We start from the raw sequence: 19171 nt of genomic DNA on the forward strand, positions 1-19171 counted from the left end.
GTGCATGAATATCAAAGCTCCAAATAAACATTGCAACTAACAGCTAAAAGTCTATCCTGGCCATTACAGCTATTGACTATTTTTAAAGAGTTTCCAAGGAGATTGGAGAATATGATGATATAATAAATTAGTTCTCTGAGCCTTAGGAAAAAGGGCCATGCCTTTCATTGGTATGAGAACAAATAGCTGAGAAGATGACTTGTTTGTTTCATCTCAAAACCTTTAAGAGAGGTGGCAAAACAACAAGGAAAAGTCAGTACAGGAAAAGCTTTACAGACACATTACCATTTCTATACAGTAATGCTTTGAGAAGAGAATCTCACAAAGTGGGAAGACAGGCTTTGGGCAAAATGTCAATAAATCTTGTTCCAGATTCTTCATCTGTTGGGAGTTATTTTGACCTTGCACACATTACTGTTCTAAATGTGTTTCTGGCTTTGACTGCTCATCTGGAAATGGCGCTGGTAATACTAAAAGGTCGCTAATGGAATTTTGACCTGCTATTCTCCATCTTTGGAAAAAAATGTCTTCAGTGAACTTTCAAAGCAACCTATAATTAAGGCAGCATGTCAGATTATATCAAATATACTAAGGATAAGATTAAATGGAAAAAAAATCACGGAAGAGTAAATAGTTGTGTGAGATTATTTTTCTTATAGGTATGAGTATTAAGAGAAGGCTAGATGCTTAGAAACACTGTTTTGTTCTTGTTATTACAAGTTAGAGCTAAATATTTATGGAGTGTTAGTGTTATCAAGCCTGACAGCAAGAACCCTGTAACTGTTGTGTTTTTAAGAATTAACACTGCTGGAAGCTCTCCTGCAATGTCTGTTTTCCTTATTGCACTGTCAGTTCACTATTTTCAATTGTGATATCAAATAACATGGCTAAAGATATTTGTTAGCTTTGGATTTCAGAAATTTGGAGGGGGAAACAAAGGTATTATCTCTGTGTGGTTAGACTAATTATGTATGACTGTATAACTGATGGTACTGTATTGGTAGCTATTTGCTAACCATACAAAGCAGGTCCTTTGGGGAATAGTCTTAGTTTCTTAACTGTGGAGGGAGATTCCCTCAGGAAACACTTTCAATTCATTCATGCTGGTCTGATTGAGGAATGAATCTCCACGTTCACAATGATGTCCCTCCTTTCTGTTGGCAGTACATCAGTGCTTCTGGCTGTTGCCTCTCCCTCCATCCTTCTAGGCACCCTTCAGGTACTGAAAGGTTGCTATTAGGTCTCTCCGGAGCTTTCCCTTCTCCCGGCTGAACAACCTCAGCTCCCTCAGCCTGTCTTCCTAGCAGAGGTATTCCAACCCTCTGATCATTTTTGTGGCTCTCATCTGGACCCGCTCCATCAGGTCCATGTCCTTCTTGTACTGAGGGCTCCAGAGTTGGATGCAGTGCTCCAACAGAGGTCTCTGCAGAGCAGAGTGAAGTGGCAGAATCACCACGCTTCTTTTGATGCAGCCCAGGATGCCATTGGTCTTGTGGGCTGCAAGCACATGCTGTCTGCTTAGGTCCAGCTTCTCATCCATCAGCACTTGCAAGTTCTTATCTGCAGGGTTACTTTCTATGACCTTACACCCCAGCCTGTCTTGATAGTGAGGGTTATTGTAACCCAGGTGCGGGACTCTGCATTTGGTCTAGTTGAACCTCACAAGGTTCAACTGAGCCCATCTCTTCAGCCTATCTAGGTCTGGATGACATTGCATCCCACTGGCATATTGACAGCACCACTCAGCTTGGTGTCATCTGCAAACTTCCTGATGGTGTACTCAATCCCACTATTGATATCATTGATAAAAATTATTAAACAGTGCAGATCCTTGTATGGACCCCTGAGGGGCAGCACTTGTCACTGCTATGTGCAGGTAGTGTATGAGGAGGAACTTAAAGTGCGCATCTTCCTCTACTGTGCAGTAGCTGTAGTCTTAGTAAACCATGTTATCACTAATGATGACATGGTTTTAGATTTCCATCTTTGTTCACTGCATCAAGGAGATTTTAGTATACTGCATGTATTGAATACTCAAAATCATCATAAGTTTCTTTCTGAAGTGTCCTAACCTCTACTTTCAGGTTTTGTTAATAGTGTCACTTAAATGTTGAAGTTGCACTTAAAGCAACTGCTGCAGCATTTGTGAGTCTGCGCAATGAATCTGTGATTTTAGCATGCTTTCCACAAGAAGGGGCACCCCAGTGGAGAGGAATTGGTGACCCAGCACACAGTAAGCAAGTAGGACTTTGCAGTAAAACTGAAGCTCCTGCCAAAGCAGAATAAATTCCTGGTTTTAGTATCTGGCTTGCTTGGTGATTCTCAGTATTTTATTTCAGTGTTTTGGTGCTTCCCCCCACCTCGTTTTGAATGATTTATACCAGAAGAACAGGATATAAACAGATCTTGAAACTGTTAAAAAAACTATTTGATGTTTTAATGCAAAATATAGAGTGGATTAGAAAATAGCGATGAGTAGTTAGGCAAGAAAGGTGTTGCACAAGAAAACGTTTCACTCCTGTCTTGCCTAGTTGTTACAGTAAGGAAAATTTTGAAGGGAAAGGATGCCAGTTTCAGAAGCAAATAAAATGCAACAGCATAAAAGGAGTTTTCCGTGGAATGGAACATTTATATGTGAATAAGAGGGATGTGAAAGGCTTCAAAAGTAGGTCAATGAGTCTCATGTTTATGCATAAGAATGCTCATGTAGGTGAAAATTGTGTAATGCTGGGTGAATGCTACACATCCTTCAGGTACATAAGATTTAGCACAATGCTTAATTCTAAATATGTTTAGATAAATACCTTGCAAAACCAAACAATTTGTGGCATTGTGGGTAGTAGACCCCCCAAAAAAATAATGTAATACCACTAGTATCAGCAATTATGCCGAAGTTTCATTTCAGAATGTTCTGTTGAATATTTTATCTGTATCATGCTGCTGCTGCTGTTAGGCCATGGGTAGGATTACTTCAGTTTTCTAAAGTATTGCATTATTAATCAGACCACAAACATTTAGTTCAATATGAGCAATCCAATGAGCAGTCTGTTGAAACTGGAGTTGATTAACAGTGCTGAGCCTGCAGTAAGTACAAGGAGGCTGTATTTTAAGTGCTCGATGTGTGTTGCTGAAGTCTTTAGCTGTAAATTTAAGTAGTCAGCCATTCAGTCAGTGACGGTAGTGGAGGGAGGAAGAGTAGCAGGGCTTTGACCTTGAGTGTACTCATTGCACTGGGTAACCTATTAGGGAATTGTGTGTTCGCTTCAGTCCCTTTTCAGCTGGAAACTTTCTCAGTGATACTCTACCTAAAAGCCATGATTTTGAGGGAAGTGTTGTGAATGTGACTACACGCATAGATATGCTCTATTTATGTAATGTTGGCATGTTTGTATGCACAAACCCGGAAGTATAGTATACCAAATCCAGGTGGTGCTTCTAAGATTGAGACTTGGTATAGTGTTAAACATGTTATTTTCCATTTCAGTCACTTTGTTTTTTACTATCAGGTGTGTTTTTCAAAAAGCTGGGCTCTTTACTAGTTTGATTGTGAATGTCTTGTGTATTCCTACAGTTGGGGTTTATTTGTTCCTTTTCTCTTGGTAATAGATACCAAACCAGTTAATGGATCTTTATTAAATATTGGCCTAACCCCTTGCCTATATACATTGTCCTTTGTTGTTGGTATACAGAAACAGCACTATATGCAGAAGATAACCTTGATGGGATCAGATAAGGATTGATATGGATTTCTGTTTAGAAATGCATCTCTCCATGTCTTTTTATACTATAAAGCTAGGGGCTTGATATTACAGCAGATTCAAGTTTCAAATACCTGTTTGTAGTTCAGAATTTTCACAGCATTAGGGATCACAGTTTAGGGATTCTGATGGACTTACTGTTCCTTTAAGGTAAGAACTGTTTTCAAAACTCATTTAAACATTTGAAAGAAAATGACCAGAAAATTGTGTGTGTGACATCAAGACCTTGTGAAGAGTATTCTCTTTCTTAGAAGTGCTGGTTCCAGACAAGGTCTGTTTGCTGGGGGTCAAGTTGAGCCTACATCTCATGGCAACCAATTCCATGATTCTGCAGCTACTTGGAGCTGGAGACGTTTAACATTGTGATGGAAAGATTGAATCTCCTTGCATACCTGTCCTGTATGTTGTTATTTATCCAAGTATAGCTCTCTTCTGTCTTACCTTTCATGGATTTATTTTTGGAAGTGCCTGAAACTGACAGTGGAAGTCAGCAGTAAAAGTGAAAGTGTTTGACCCAAGTGTAAGAGCTAAGAATGCTCTACAAAGTACATAAAAGTGAAAACTAAATCAATTTGGCTGTGTGATGTAGCCTGCAGAAATTAACATTGAACTCTCCTCTGAAGCTTGTAAATGAGAAACATGAATTATAATATATTGCAGTGAAAAAGTGCTGTTCAGCTCTTACTTTTAGGTCTTTTAAAGACCTTGTCATGAAGTAATTTTATTATGGTGTTTTTTTCCCTTTAAGGAAGTATTCTGAGAAGGAGGTGTTCTCAGAGTATATATATTCGGAATTGTTGGTGAATCTATGAAGTTTCCAACTGGGAAATCTTGCTGACCTACTTATTGTAGCCTTCCTTAGCATAAGACCTTTTTTCATGGAAAATCTGTTTGCAGGTAGAAGCCCTACAGGGAGAATAATTCACTGTCCCTGATTAGCAGCTCAGTTGCTTTTATTGCAGGACCACTTCAAAGACTTCTGACTGCCTGTATTTATGACATTTCTCTGATTTCCATCTAAATAGCCATTAAATAAAAAAATGTTTAGTCTTGGAGAGGGCTACTTGATGAGTATCTTTCAGGTAGCCAAAATGATAACTGTCAAAGATTGATCCCAGCTGAAACAAGTGGAATCCCTAGCTTGGAACTTCATGTCTTTAGGTAGGAAATTATATCTGTAGTTGTATGGGGTTTTTTTCTGTATCTGAATTCAGGCTGAACCATTTGAAGTCTGCCAAGTTGACTTTGAGCTTTTCAGTAAGATCATTGCCAGAATCTCTTTCTGAGCACATTTGATGTGGAGGGGGTTTGACCTTAGATTAGCACACAGTTGGCAGTGTGCTAGGCTAACTATAATCTAACTGACATGTAATGTTTGTGCACACTGTTACACCCTGATAGAAGTTCACCATTGGTTTATCTTTTCCTTTATGTCCCTGTTGGAGCAGTAGCAGCTGCTTTGGGGTTTGATACTGATCTCTTTAGAGATAAAGGTTTTTCTCAAGCTTAAATATGTTCAGAAAATTTTATAGAGGTTACACGAACTTGTAAGCCACTTGCCCCTTCCCCTTGCCCTCTTCTGGTAGTTGTGAGCTTCTTACCTTGGGGTTGTGGATTACTCTTGAAGGTGGAGTGAAATGAATGCCATAGTGCTTGCTGGAAACATTCACGCTGTACGTTAGCTTTCTCATGTGCCTCTCTGTGCTCTCCTGGTTTGTGGCTGTGTCACAGATGTTGATTTGACAGGTGTGAGCACACTGTACTTACTTAGCTTTTCCGTTTTCATTAGTGTCAGCGATTCTAGTAATAGCTGAGCCTTCTGCAGACTCTTGCTGTAGGTCTTACTCCTTTTCTCAGCTACCATATCTTTCTCTTTACCCCCCTACATGATTTTTACTCAATGTCCTTTTGATTAGCCATTCCATGCTTCTTTCTTTTGTTGAATAGTGTTCTTATTAAAAACCCCAAGTAAATTAGAAAATTAGTAATGAAAACGCACAGAGAAACCTGACACCTCTGCCAGGAACTTCATGCTTAAAAAATATCGTTACAACTAGCACTGAACCCTCGAGACAGCATGAAATGGTTAAGTATTGAGACACCTTGTTATTCCTCCCTTTCTTCCTCCTCTGTTTGGTTGCTAGCATCAGTACATGAAAGGAGCATTGCACTAAGCTCCACAATCTGCGAATCCATTGGTATTCTAGGTATTGTAAACTGTCACTGGTAATTGCATTCACAGTGAATGTCAAGAGACTGGAAGAGGGGAACGTGGTGCTGGGGTTTTTTTTTGTTTGTTTTGGGGTTGTTTTCTTTTTTGTTTGTTGGTTTGGTTTTCTTTAATAGCTATTTAAACATGTTGGATGGAGATTGCATAATGTGCAGTTCTTTTGATCTGACATGTTTCATAACTGTATCATTTGAGCCATAAACTGCATTTTCCAGAATCTAATGAAATTGTAACAGGTTTATGTGATCACCTTTCCATTGAGGGATATGTTGGCTTGGTATTGCTGTCTTTGCCAATATGCAAATATTTTGTTTATTTTTACTATCTTTTTGTAAACCTTTTTTTTCTCCACGATATGATAATTGATAAAGAATGGTGATTTGTACAGAAGTTCTCTTAATCTCATATTGATCCAATTTGTGTTTGCTTGTGAGCAAAATTGTCTGGATAATACTACACCAGAGAGGACCAAGATTAGAGTACTTAAGATGCAGAAACAGAATTTAATTAATTATAGTTTAGATTCAAATAATGATTTGCTTTCTTTTAAATCTCCAGTAAATGTTATTAAGCAGAAAGAAAAAGTGTGTTGAAATGTTCACTGTAGGCTTGATGGTGCTCTGAGTAATCTGATGTAGTTGGAGATCTCTCTGTTTAATGTGGGGAGGTTGGACAAACAAACACAGACCAAACCAAAGTGTTAAGCTGTTCAATTTGTTTTGATTGCTTTATTTCTTATTTCTTTTCTGCACCTGCCTTCTTGAAAGCCTGATTTAGTTTCATTGCTGTGGGGGAATAAGAGGGATAGTTCAGATTTGAAAAACACTTCACATAGCCAGGTATTTTAATTATCTTGAGCAAAGTGTCCAGTATCTTGGCTTCTAACACCCTGCTGTGTTTCATGATTCAGCTCAGCAACCTGTGTGGTAGTTCCAATCGATATAGCTATGTAAAGCAAATGCTGAGGAGCTTCTATTAGTAAATTTTCTGGTGGACCATTGATCCTGGGCAACCTGCCTTTTTATGGAAGTTCCAACAAGTAGTATTGAAAGATGCAGGGAAGAATTGCAGATCATATTTTGCATAGTTGACTTGGTATCTATTCAGGGTTCTTTTTCAAAGTGTCTCCTTGGCCAGTCCTTTGCAGTGAATTATCATGTACCTTTTTTGGTTAAAATCCCCTGTGCTGTAATTCTTGTCTGAGACCTCTTCAGTAATAGTATGTGCAGAGGAAAGTTGCATTGTGTTGAGTCAATAGAGTCACTGTTCTTGGCCAGTTGTTTATGCAGTGAGAAATTCATGTTAAATTTCAACACTCTGTATAAGTGATACTAAAAATCTGTCCAAGTCTGAAAAGTATCTGTGGAAAGCACTTAGTGAGTTTTTTCCATTTTGACTCCAGGCCTATAACCATATGTTTTGTGGTTCATATTAGGAGTTCAACAGGGAATTTATTTGCTTGCAAGAAATTCTGCTAAAACTACTACTGTCAGCCAGGCAGTTGGATTGATTATTCTTTGGCATTTTTAACTTTTGGGCATTTTCAGTTTACCCTAATTTGGGTTTAGTGTCAGCTGGGTAATTTGACATGTTTCCTTTGTTTATTCTGTTTCAAGAGGAGACGTCTGTGATGGCAGCAGAGTTCTGCTGATAGAAGAATTTTAAATCTAAAATAATCTGGTAGTCATTGGAAATACATCAGTCATGCTATCAGCAGAACATGCTTTGCTTGTGATCTAATGTTTTATTATTGTAACTGTAGTAAGTATCAGACCTGCACAAAAGGCACATAATGGCAGAGTTTCACAAGACATGAAGCATCAGTACCTGATGGTATTTTATATTTATACCAATATGGTGTATTATGGAAGTCAGTGTTAGGATGCATGCTGACGGGGTTTGTAGTAATATGACAACTTGTGGACTTCTATCCTGGTGGGAAAGACAGACAGTATTCAGTGTCCCCATGTTTGTTCAATGTGTGTTTTGGTTTCTGTTGTTTTGTTTGGGCTTTGGTATTTTGTTTGTGGTGGGTTTGGGGTTTTTTTTGAATCACCATCTTAGGACAATCGACAGGAATGGAATCAAACTTTTCCTGTGACAGTGATTTTGCTATCATTTATATTCATGTGTTGCTCAGTATATACTGAAGACTTAAATGAAAATGGTAGCTCAGGCACTTAGATTTATCTTGAATCATGGAGTTTTCAAGTACACTTCATCTTCCTGTATATGCCTGTTTAACTCAGAATGAACTTTAATGCAGTCTATGTACTTGAACAGAGAAAATGAGTTAGCTTGCCTGAAGAGTAGCTGTAACTTTCTGACTAGGGCCTGCTTTGCTGTGCTTTGCTTAATACAAATGACAATCAGTCCCTGAGCTGTCAACCTCAATTTTTGCTAATTGACTGAGCTCTGCACCAAGCATCCTGCTTTCCAAATGGGGCGTGGAAGAAATAATGGTTTTCCAAGTCAGGAATCTCTTTGCCTTCATCCTCAGTTTGTGAAGCTTCTGGATAAGCAGATGAGGTTCATTGTGAAGATGATAGTTTCATGGTCAGCTTGTCTACCACTTCTGTGCAGTCCCACTTCAAGTTCTTCTAGACTTGTTTAAGTAGATGGAATGTTAACTTGTTAGACTCTAGTTTTATTTATGCAAAAACATTTTGTCTAACTTCTTTTTTATTCCTGCCTCACTTCCAATTTAAGTGAACTGTTTTAAATGGTTGTATTAAATGATTGTTGGGATCAATTGATCAAGCAAAACTAAAAGCAATTTCAGTACCAGTTAAGTCTACCACTTCAGATCAAATCAATGACAGCAGAGAACTATTCTATGAAACTCTTTTTTTTTTTTTTTTTTCTTGACTCTACTAATTTTCCTGTTCTGTGTAGCAAAGCTGTTTCTGAAGATTTGTCTACCCCGTGTAATTCTGGATGATGATACTGATCAAAATTATTAATAGGGATTTATGTCAGTCATTTCAGTAGCTGAGTGGATTTTATTTTATTCAATAGTTTAGCTTCCTTAACAAATAATGAAGATTGTTTATAAAGCTTACAGGAAATTCAGGCAGACCATTAGATGCCTTCATGTTGCCTAATGCAGGTAATCAAGTGCAGTATTTCTGAAGTAATTGCTGGCTGCAGAAAATTATCAAAAACTTCCAGGGGAGTAGGAGGTGGTGTTTGGGATGGTGGGAGGAAAGCAGCAGAAGAATCCTGATGATTTACCATGACGTTTTATCTGGAACTTAACAAGACTGTTTCTGTATCAAGAAAAAATTCCCTGATGTTGTATTGAATGGGCAGCGTATATTGCTGCACAAAACTCATTCTAAACCCTGCCCATGCTTGTCACTTAAAAAAAAAAAAAGAGAGAGAGATGGGAAAAAAAAAAGAGAAAAGAAAAAAAGAAGGGGGGGAAAAAAAAAAGAAGAGGAAATGCAGAGCAATATTTAGACCATATGAGGTGAACCCAGGGGGTGATAGCTTTACTTTGTCATTCGATGACTAAAATAACAGCTCTGGTTTATTGCACACTACTTTGGAGCAGTTACCAGGAATGGGAGATGTAATTCAGATTTTGGAGTGGCAGCTTTGAATTAATTCAGTGGAAAAAAAACTCACTGAAGTGAGTGTGCTCAAAGATTATAAATCTAGAAATAAAAGCACTAAATTGTCCTTCAAAGCATTCTAGCATTTCAGCAGGCTAGACTAGTGTGAATATACAGAACTGCGGAAGCCTGGATTTAACACTTCACTTGGTTGTTCAGCCTATTGCTATTATTAGTGTATTAGTGTAATTTAGAAGCTGTGAGTTAAATGCTTAAAATATGCAAATCTGCTGCTTTGGAAAATCAGTTTTGTATCAGCTTAACTCCTCCACAGTAAAGAATGTATTTCTAATCATAATTGAGTCTTCTTATTGTAGAATTTACCAGAAATCAGAAAATACAGTTGAAGTTGCATAAGTATATATCCCACTGTAATCAAGTTGCTGCAAAGTTCTTGTGATGAATCTAGATTAACCTCACAAGCAGTTCTCTTTGGTTTAAAAAAAATAAAGCACATGCCCACCCACTCCCACAAACCCCTCCAAAATCTCTCGCAACAACAGCAAAACTGAATGAAATCCCAGTGAACAAAAATGTCTTCTCTATCTCAGCTACTGTTTTATTATACTCCTAGAATCTGTGAACCTCATTATTACCAGCCTCCTAAGAGCTCTCTTATAAGAGGCTCATCTCCAGACCATAAACAGTTCCTTTGGGGAGGAACTTAGCAAAATACTGTTGATTCACTTCTGCTTCCTATGAAGCTCATGGTCCCTGTTTTCAGCTTTTTCCTGCAGTGTTCTTGTAAAATATGAACAAAAGCCTGAAAGGAGGCCCTTTCAGAGTTTTGTCATTGACTGCCATATTGAAGGCTTCTGCTCCTGAGGCTAGTGACTTCTGTGTTACAACTAGTTCCAGTCAAGCTTTGCTTCTGTTATCTAAAAGCTGTTTCAGCTCTGTTTGGAACAATGACATTCCTCCTGTAGTCCCTTGTAATCCATACTTCCTTTTAAGGATACCTTCAAGCAAGTTAATTTGCAAATACGCCTTTTGACTTAAAAATTCAGCAAACTATAGTTGAATCACTAATAAGCTGACTCTCCTGTAAACAACTCTTAATTAGACTCAAATATTTTTGTCTCGTACATAATTCTGCTTGAGGGTACTTCCTTCCTGGGTTTTTAGTAAAACAGATACTGTTCCTGTGCAACTTAATCTGTGAACCGAGAAAGGCATGATTAATGCTTGCTACTGATTAAAGCCTACTTTTTCACACTAGCCTTTCAAAGCTTAACTTGGTTTGTCTTTATTTTGGTGTTGTGGTTTTTTTTGTTGTTGTTGGGTTTTTTGTGTTTGGGGTTTTTTTGGGTGGTTTGACTTAAGATTCATTATTGCACACTACAGATAAAAGCAGTGACTTTTTCTTTAAATTCTTGAAGGTTTTAACTGTAAACTTGCTTATCAGGCATTGTGGCTAAGCAGGGCTTTGTTTGGGGCCAGGAAGTGTATAAAAGGTCTTGCATTTCAGTTGTCCATGCATGTTGATGGATGTTAAAAAACAGTTTGTGTTGTACAGTCATTAAGTGCCTTGTATTATGGAAGGAAGTGGGATGGAAGGAAGGTGTATCCTTTCTTTTGCTTGCTTGCTCAAACTTCAAGATTCGTGACTAGCCTCCTCAGATAGCATGCAGTGCCTGAGATTGTCAGACTGCTTTTGTATTCCCCTAAGCTGATGTTTTTGTACCCATTGCTCATTTAGAATATCAGCTTCTAATCTATTGGTTTACTGCTTTTCTTGTGATCTCTGAGGTATTTAAAGGGGGAAATTGAGAGTATTCTTTTCTCCTTTCTGGCCACCAGAAGAGTTCATTCTGCTCCCTTCCAAGTTTACCGACCAGACAGTTTCCAGTGCAGTGTTTACATCTGTGATATTTGCACATGAGAGTTAGTTGTCCCTGAAGCATCTCTCCATACTAGTCTTAGTGGAATGGCAAAGCCTCTGACCAGTGATGACATCTTCAGTGTCTTGTCCATCAAAGAGCTGCTGCTGAAGGCCATACTATGACATACATATGTTTCAGGCATACAACCCCCAGCTGATCATTCAGCTTTTTGGTGAGAATTATGGTATAAATGAGTTCCAAATAAGCAGCAATGGAGCACCAAAGAGAAGGCACTCTTCTTTGGAAATAAACTATGTGACATTTTATATGTCAGCAGCAGCAAGGACTAACTAGTTTAAGTGACGTTGTGAGTTTGTAGTAAAATGTGTGTTGTTACCCTGCATGCCTGTGCAGTCATTAGCCTCTCTGTGTGCTGGCTGTGTATCTTTTGATGCAGCCTAGAATGCACCCCCAAGTTCTTTTGTGCAGGGCTGCTTTCAATTTCATCATTCCCCAACCTGTATTGATATCTAAGATTGCCCCAACCTAGGTATAGGACCTTACACTTTGCCTTATTGAATCTCATGAGATTCTCCTCAGCCCAATTCTCCAGCCTGTCCAGGTCTCTCTGGATGGCAGCCTGTCCTTCAGACTTAACAACAAATAGGTAACTTTACCTGTAGTAGCATATATGCATGCAGGCTTTTAGTCTGTGACAGTCTCCTGACCTAGATTTGTGTTTGCTCAAGCCTGGATGAACCAGTTAAGAAACATCTCCAGGGAGACAACCTCTACTAAATCATAGCAGAGTCTCGCTTTTAAACATAGCACTGGCAGTGGCAACTTTAACTGGGTAGGTGTAGTCTATGCTTGGCACAGCCAGTGTTAGCTGTTCCACATTTGCCTAGTTTAGAAGTGCAGATATTTTTGGGTTGTGTTTTACTTCAAACACTCTACGGCAAGGGTGTGAAATGGAAGGCATGGAAGTGTTCACATCCTCAGAGCATTAAGGAAAGATAATACTAAGCTGAAATTTTGTTTGCTTAGCAGTGTAATTCACAATGTACAGGTAAGTTCATAGCCCAGTCAGCTGTCAGACACCATAGACTAGCAGAATGATACAAATTAAGCCGGCTGGGTATGTGAATGATCAGGAAGGTCAGTCTTCACTAATTAGTGTTCCCTGTAAATCTCATTTCTCCCGTGCATCTAGTAAGTATTTTTTCTGCTGTTTTTGTTGTATGCTTATAGCTTGATGACAGTTGATTCTTGTTGCCATTACATGATGCCAACTTCTGTCCTCATCAGTACTGGGAGACACAGCCTGTTACCCTGTTTGTGTCTCTTGAGAGTTCTTGTACAATGCTTCTCAAGATAACTCCATTCCCCCTTGCCATCATCTGATAAGGTAGCTGGTACATCAGTGTCACTTTCCCAGTCTAGCAGAGCTGAGCTCTCAGGTATGATTTAGTTCCATGGGGAATATTTTGTGGAATTTCTGTAATTGTCTTATTATGCTAGCTAGTCTGAGGAAGATAGTTCTCAGGGAACCTGCTTTACAGAATCATAGAATGGCTTAGGTTGGAAGGGACCTTGGAAATCATCTACTCCAACCTCCCCATCATGGGCAAGAACGCCTCTCAACTAGACTCTGCTCCTCAAGATCTCATCCAACCTGGCCTTGAATGCCCCCAGAGAGGAATCACAGAATCAAGATGTTGTGGGACAGAGGCATGCTCTATATATTACCTGAGACTGACATTCATAAGTATAGATTTCACCCATAAACTCTTAAAGTAATATGGAGATGGACCCCGAATTGATTCAGCACTCCTTGATAAGTCTGACAAATACTGCTGACAGCTCAGTCCTTGATCAGTACAGGTGTCATCTGTCTTAATGCTTTTATCATACACAAATCCACAAACAGTAGATCATTCATTATTACTTGCTGTTATAGAAGGCTTTTCAAGAAGTTGGTTGGGAAAGTCATTTATTGGAGCAGCAGAGAAGTCTGCCAACAACCAAAACATACTTAAATTCCTTCTTGGTGCCATTTGGTTTCATGGCCAGAAAGACTGAGAAGTTTCCTGATTAAAGCTTGAGTCACTAGTATCCCTCTTTCCAATACCTAGAGAAGTACCTCCTGGATCAAAAATGTCCTGAATGCAACCCAACAAGACAGCTTTCTGAAGCATGGAACAAATAGAGCAGGCTGACCTCGATTTCTGGGATGACTGTAAGAAGACTTGGTCTAAGCAAATTTTGATATCTTAAAATGTCCTTCGTTCCCAGCACTGAAATAATTTAGAGTTTTCCCTTAAATTTCCTTAGAAGGAGTGAACAGGCTGCTACTTAGGGCATTGAACATTTCCATCAAGTTATGAACAGGTTACTATCTTTTGTTCAGATTTCCTGGAAATTGGGATCTATGATAGTTCACCTTGATGCCTTAGTGTACGCACTCTGCTATGTACCTGCAGATACTGGGTTCTCTCACTGGTGATCTGCCGGTTGTTCTTTAAGAGCTCAGAGCTGCTACTCTGTCTCCCAGATCTGTAATGTATTCTTTTCAATCCTCCATCCATGTAAGCACAAATCAGTTGTAGTCTGATTTAGAAATTACCTACTTCATTATTCACAGAAAATTAGACTTTTAAGGCAGGCAAGCCTATCCTTCTAAAATCATCTTAATTTCCAGGATCCCTTTGAGCTTTGGTCAACTGTTCCAAAGACTGACTGATATTAGGAAACAGAAAGAGTCCATTACCCTCACAGAGAAATATTTAAATGTGGTGTGAATCAATGTACAGAAGATAAAGGGAACATGGAAGGTATTTTCCCTTGTTTTCCTCTGTGATCTCAGCCTATTTTCCTGAATGAATTCTTAGTTCTTTTTAGAAAAGACAGCTGTCCTATTTTGTCTGTTACCCAGGAGATGGAAACTGTCCATCCTGGTTGTTACTGAAAGCCAAATGGGGAGGATTAGAGCCCGAGGGTAACGTGGAGGAGGCACATGAAAGTGTTTCTCTGAAGTTTGAGAAGCCAGTGTTGGAGGAAACTGATAAGTCATGGGCTCGTTTCCTAGGATCTTTTTTTGGATAAAGCATCCTTGGGTGTCTCTGAAACCACGCAGATAAACCTACGCAGAACAGATTTGGAGATTCTGGTAGATTCCGTGTTTATTCAGAAAGGACTTCAGTTCTGAAGTGTTTTTGGAGATCACTGTGGAAAGACTAATGATGGAATAGTAGTTTGCAGTGTTATGACGGTAAGGGAAGACACTTGAGACAAGCCCCAGTCTGTAAAATGAAACGAAACAAAAAGCATCTGCAGCTTCTTCACAGAGGAGAAGCTGTGTACTGAGAAAATCCAGCTTTTGTTTAAGTAGCTATTCTAAGCTGTTAATTATCAGTTAATCTAAATGGTCTGATAAAAAGGTGTGATGAAAGAAATTTTCTGTCAGCCATTAATATGTCAGCAATATACCCAGTAGGTGAATCGTTTTCCTGTGCACCATTTCGATGTACCTCAGACAAAGCATTAACCTTTAAAGTATCTGTGCCAAACCTTTTGGAAAATGAATTTCCAATATACCAGGAAAAACACCCGGTTTGTGTAGTTTCTAGCTCAATGATGCTAAAGAGACATTACGTAGAACGGCATTTGAAAACATGTATTTTACTGAACTAATTTCTCTTTTTAATGGAAAGTTGAGTGTATTAAAGCACTAAATGGAAATCTGTAATCAACAATGTCATTGCTGCCTTTTCAGATATTTTAGTAGAAACTTGCAAGTGACTTGACACCATGGTAGCTCTTTCCTTGAAGATCTGTGTCCGCCAGTGCAATGTAGTGAAGACAATGCAATTTGAACCATCCACTGCAGTCTACGATGCCTGTAGAGTTATTCGTGAACGAGTGCCAGAGGCTCAAACAGGGCAAGGTGAGTTCCTCTATTTGTACGCAGTCAATTCATTGACTGAATTGAAAATAAACATAGACCCATGGTTTCTTACACTCCATTTATCTTTCAGGTTGGTGGGTTTGTTTTCATTATTGAAATGATAAGGTTCTGGAGTGAAAGGCACAAAATTGCAAACAGGTTTTTCAGTTACAAAAGGCAGATACGTTCTTTTTTAATTCTGTCCTGACAGGTTTCTTTTATGAAGGGTATTTTTTTGTGGAACTTTGACTTCTTAATGAAATGGCTTGTTTGCCTGAAAGAGTTTGCTCACTTGGAGAACAAGTTTTGTGGTGTCATCTTTTTGAGACAGTGTTCATGGCAAAACTTTCTAGGAAAATCTGGGCAGACTTGACACTCTGTTGCCTGAGATAGATTGTATGATCCTGCTCTGTCAGGGGGGTTGGTCTCAATGGTCTCTTTGGACCCCTTCCAACCCCTGACATCCTGTGATCCTGTGAATTATTTTGTGCCTTAGCAAATGAAGGGACCACATATATTACAAAATAATGGATGATCATTTCCTAGGTAAAAGGAAATGCTTAAAACTGTTTGGTAACAAAAAGCATCACCATGCTGTGTACACCATATTCACAGTGCTGCTATGTGCTAATGAAATTTAATTATCAGCACCTATTTAGCAGATTAGTTGAATGCAGACTGTTAAATAAGTCTTCCCTTGGACAAAAGCTCTGGTATAAATGTAGTTGAAGTTGTCAAAAATTCAGGTTTTATGCACAGCTCTCAACTTTTAGAGCTGTTTGGAATATCTTGTGTGAGCTGTTAGAAAACCTTACCTGTAATGGACACAATTACTTGTACTTAGAAACTCCTTTGCAGGAGCCCGTAGGAAATCTAGTTACAGAGCCTCAATTTTAAAATATGAACCTTGCATATTTACTATACAAATCTCTCAAGGCAGTGATTTTGAATCACACTTGTGTTCAGAGAAGTTAAGTAATAAATATCCCTAAATATCATGAACTTTATAGAAAAGCTTAGGAACTCTCCTCAAATTATACAGTAGGACTTCTCCATCAAACTACTTTATGAAGTTGTGTGATAAACAGAAATAAGGTTACTAAAACATCCTTTCTCCTTTGTGGCTGCTAAAATGTATGTGTTTGCATGTTAGCTCAGAGGACTCAGAGCGGTGCAGTACAGACTGATCAGACTACTTCCTGCACAGCAGCCAATGTAATTGTCCTGTACCCTGAGTTCTTCAACAAGCTTACAAGCTAGCATAAAGGTGGCCATGATATTAACATAGAAGCTGCACACCACATCTATTTCCTTACTAGGGTGCATTCCCCAGAAGTATCAAAGCAGTTTGTGCTCCCGTGGTAATTCTGTGCTCTGTGCAGTGTGCTTTGTGTGCTTCTAAAGGTCACAACCTTTTTATAGGCACAAATTCTAAGATTTTACGTAACTGATTCTGTACTGAATTTGTCATCACTGTATGGGTGGGTTTTAAGGGGAGCAGGAGAAGTGTTTCTTCTTACTCAGTTGTTTCTGGAAGGATTTTTCCTTTGAAATGCTGCCTTATGTTAATTAATTATATAAGTGTAAGTTAAGTGTGTAATGTATGTAATGCTGAGATTTAAGTATTGCTATGCAAGACATGTAGAGATGAAACACTGTTCAAAAAAGTACCTAGTTTTAGTATTTTTTCATCAGAGGGTCTGAACCCATGGCTTAGGGTAAACAAGGTATGATCCTTGCACTTAGCTGTTGTAACAGGTTGTGTGCAGGCCAGCTTGTGTGAAAAAAATCCTTTTAGCTTAAACTGTTGAACTGCAATCAGAGCAGGCTAAGGTGATTGACATGAACTCTGTGACACTGAAGTGTACTCTGTATCAGTTCTTCATGCATATGGATGGGCCTTAAGTTGACAGTTGCAATCCTTCATTTTGTACACCTGGTGTTTAATCTTTAAAACATGAGTCTGGGTTTGTTTTTCTGTGACAATGAAAGTTCTATCACTTACCTGTTACTCTGAAAGAACCAACTGACATGTGTAGCCTGCAACAGATAGAAGTTTTCCCTGAGATTGTTATAATGGGTATAAATCTGGAAGCCTTGTATTTCTTTAAATGCCTAAACCTGAAGCGTCTGCCAAAAAGATTCCGAAGTTTAGCATAACCTTAGTATGTGCAGGATTGAAAACAAACTATGCAGTTTATAAACAGAACTACTGTGATTAAGCCAAAACTGGTTTTAATTTTGGTTAGTCCGTTCTGAAGCAGAACCTACGTGCATTTGAAAATGGTCATCTTTGAGAAGTGATTGCAAATATCATACAAATTACACAGTAGATATGACATGTTTCTTGCCTAGAGAAACTTTTTTCAAGTCTTCTGTAGAGTCTGATCTACCCTGTTCTCTGCTGCTAAGCTGAATATTTTCTGATGCACTGAAAAAAACTTTATATCCAAGTTCATTAAGAATGGGAGATAAGTGTAATGGAGGCTGAATAACCTTGATTAAAACCATGCTAGCTTTATTAGGTTTGCTATTTGTCAGCGAATGTCTGTCTTTTCTGTTCCACAGCCTCTGACTATGGATTGTTCTTATCAGATGATGATCCACGGAAAGGTATATGGCTGGAGGCTGGAAGAACACTGGATTATTACATGCTGAGAAATGGGGTATGGTGCATGTCTGTTGCTTCTTTCGTCGAGTTTTAGAAAACTTGCTTCCCAAGTGGCAAGAAAAAAGCTTAGCATTTGGAGGGGCAAGGAGGGTCTTGAGTCTGTTCCTGAAAGTGACTCACTTCTCTTCCTTGCTGTACCTCAGTAGTTAGTTTTTTTCTGCATCTGGTTGTCACTGTGAACTATAGTGTCCTCACAGAATGATGAACAAAAAGATGAAAAGGCTTGTAATAGGGTTTATGTTTGAGGTGATTTTGTATTACAGTTTGGGTTTCCTGTGTACTGAATGCTTGCTTCCTGTGTCATGCTTGCTTTCGACCAAAAGGCATGGGGAATGGGGAGGAAGTCCTCTATTAGGAATCTTAAGTTAGTGGGTTGGCTTGTGGTGGCTTCCAAAAGCATTTAGAAAAAGTATTGTTTACTTCCTAGGATATATTGGAGTATAAAAAGAAACAAAGGCCTCAGAAAATACGTATGTTGGATGGATCAGTGAAAACAGTCATGGTGGATGATTCGAAAACAGTTGGTGAATTGCTGGTTACTATTTGCAGCAGGATAGGTAAGATTTTTGGGACCCATGTGCTTAAGAATTTGTTGTAATTTGTTGAGTTTTAGAACGTTACGTGTATTACTGGCTAGAAATTGGCACATGTTAAAAAGATACTTAAATCTGTTATCAGTTTACATTTGCCAAACACTTCTTTAAATTCTTTTGTCCAGGTTTTATGAAAGTCAGAGAGTTGGCTATATCCTTAAACCTCTGTATTTAGCAGTTGAAGACACGAAGTTTTCTGAGATTACAGTTACAAATTTTTTTTATAATTTGTTGCATACAGTTTCCTGCTATGTGGTAGAGCATTAGAATTAAATTTATACTTAACTATAATGGGATAAAAGATAAATACTCATAACCTTGAAATATACCAAAGCTTGGGTCTCTGTGTTGTGATTAAGAGTTGATCGCCATACTGTATCATTTGTGAAACGACATCTGGAACTCATCCAGAGCAGCTGGTCAGAAATGTGTCATATTGGTTATAGTCTGTCTTTGTATTTATATAAATAGAGACATTTTGAAAAAATTAATTCATATTTAACTATAAATATGCATCCAACATAGATTAGTTT

The 19171-nt window shown here is 38.5% G+C and overlaps 1 protein-coding gene across 3 annotated transcripts in view; it reads left to right on the forward strand.

The window, feature by feature from the left end:
* Positions 1 to 19171, forward strand: part of TLN2 (talin 2) — a 152028-nt gene that overhangs the window by 46093 nt on the left and 86764 nt on the right. For all 3 annotated transcript variants that reach the window (XM_054169272.1, XM_054169274.1, XM_054169273.1), the window contains 3 exons: positions 15204 to 15374; positions 17943 to 18040; positions 18473 to 18602. In XM_054169272.1, the coding sequence (XP_054025247.1) occupies positions 15239 to 15374; positions 17943 to 18040; positions 18473 to 18602 (364 nt within the window). In that variant the 5' untranslated portion in view covers positions 15204 to 15238. The remainder of the gene's footprint in view (positions 1 to 15203; positions 15375 to 17942; positions 18041 to 18472; positions 18603 to 19171) is intronic.

This window comes from Dryobates pubescens, chromosome 17 (assembly GCF_014839835.1).
Source record: "Dryobates pubescens isolate bDryPub1 chromosome 17, bDryPub1.pri, whole genome shotgun sequence".
NCBI lineage: Eukaryota > Metazoa > Chordata > Aves > Piciformes > Picidae > Dryobates > Dryobates pubescens.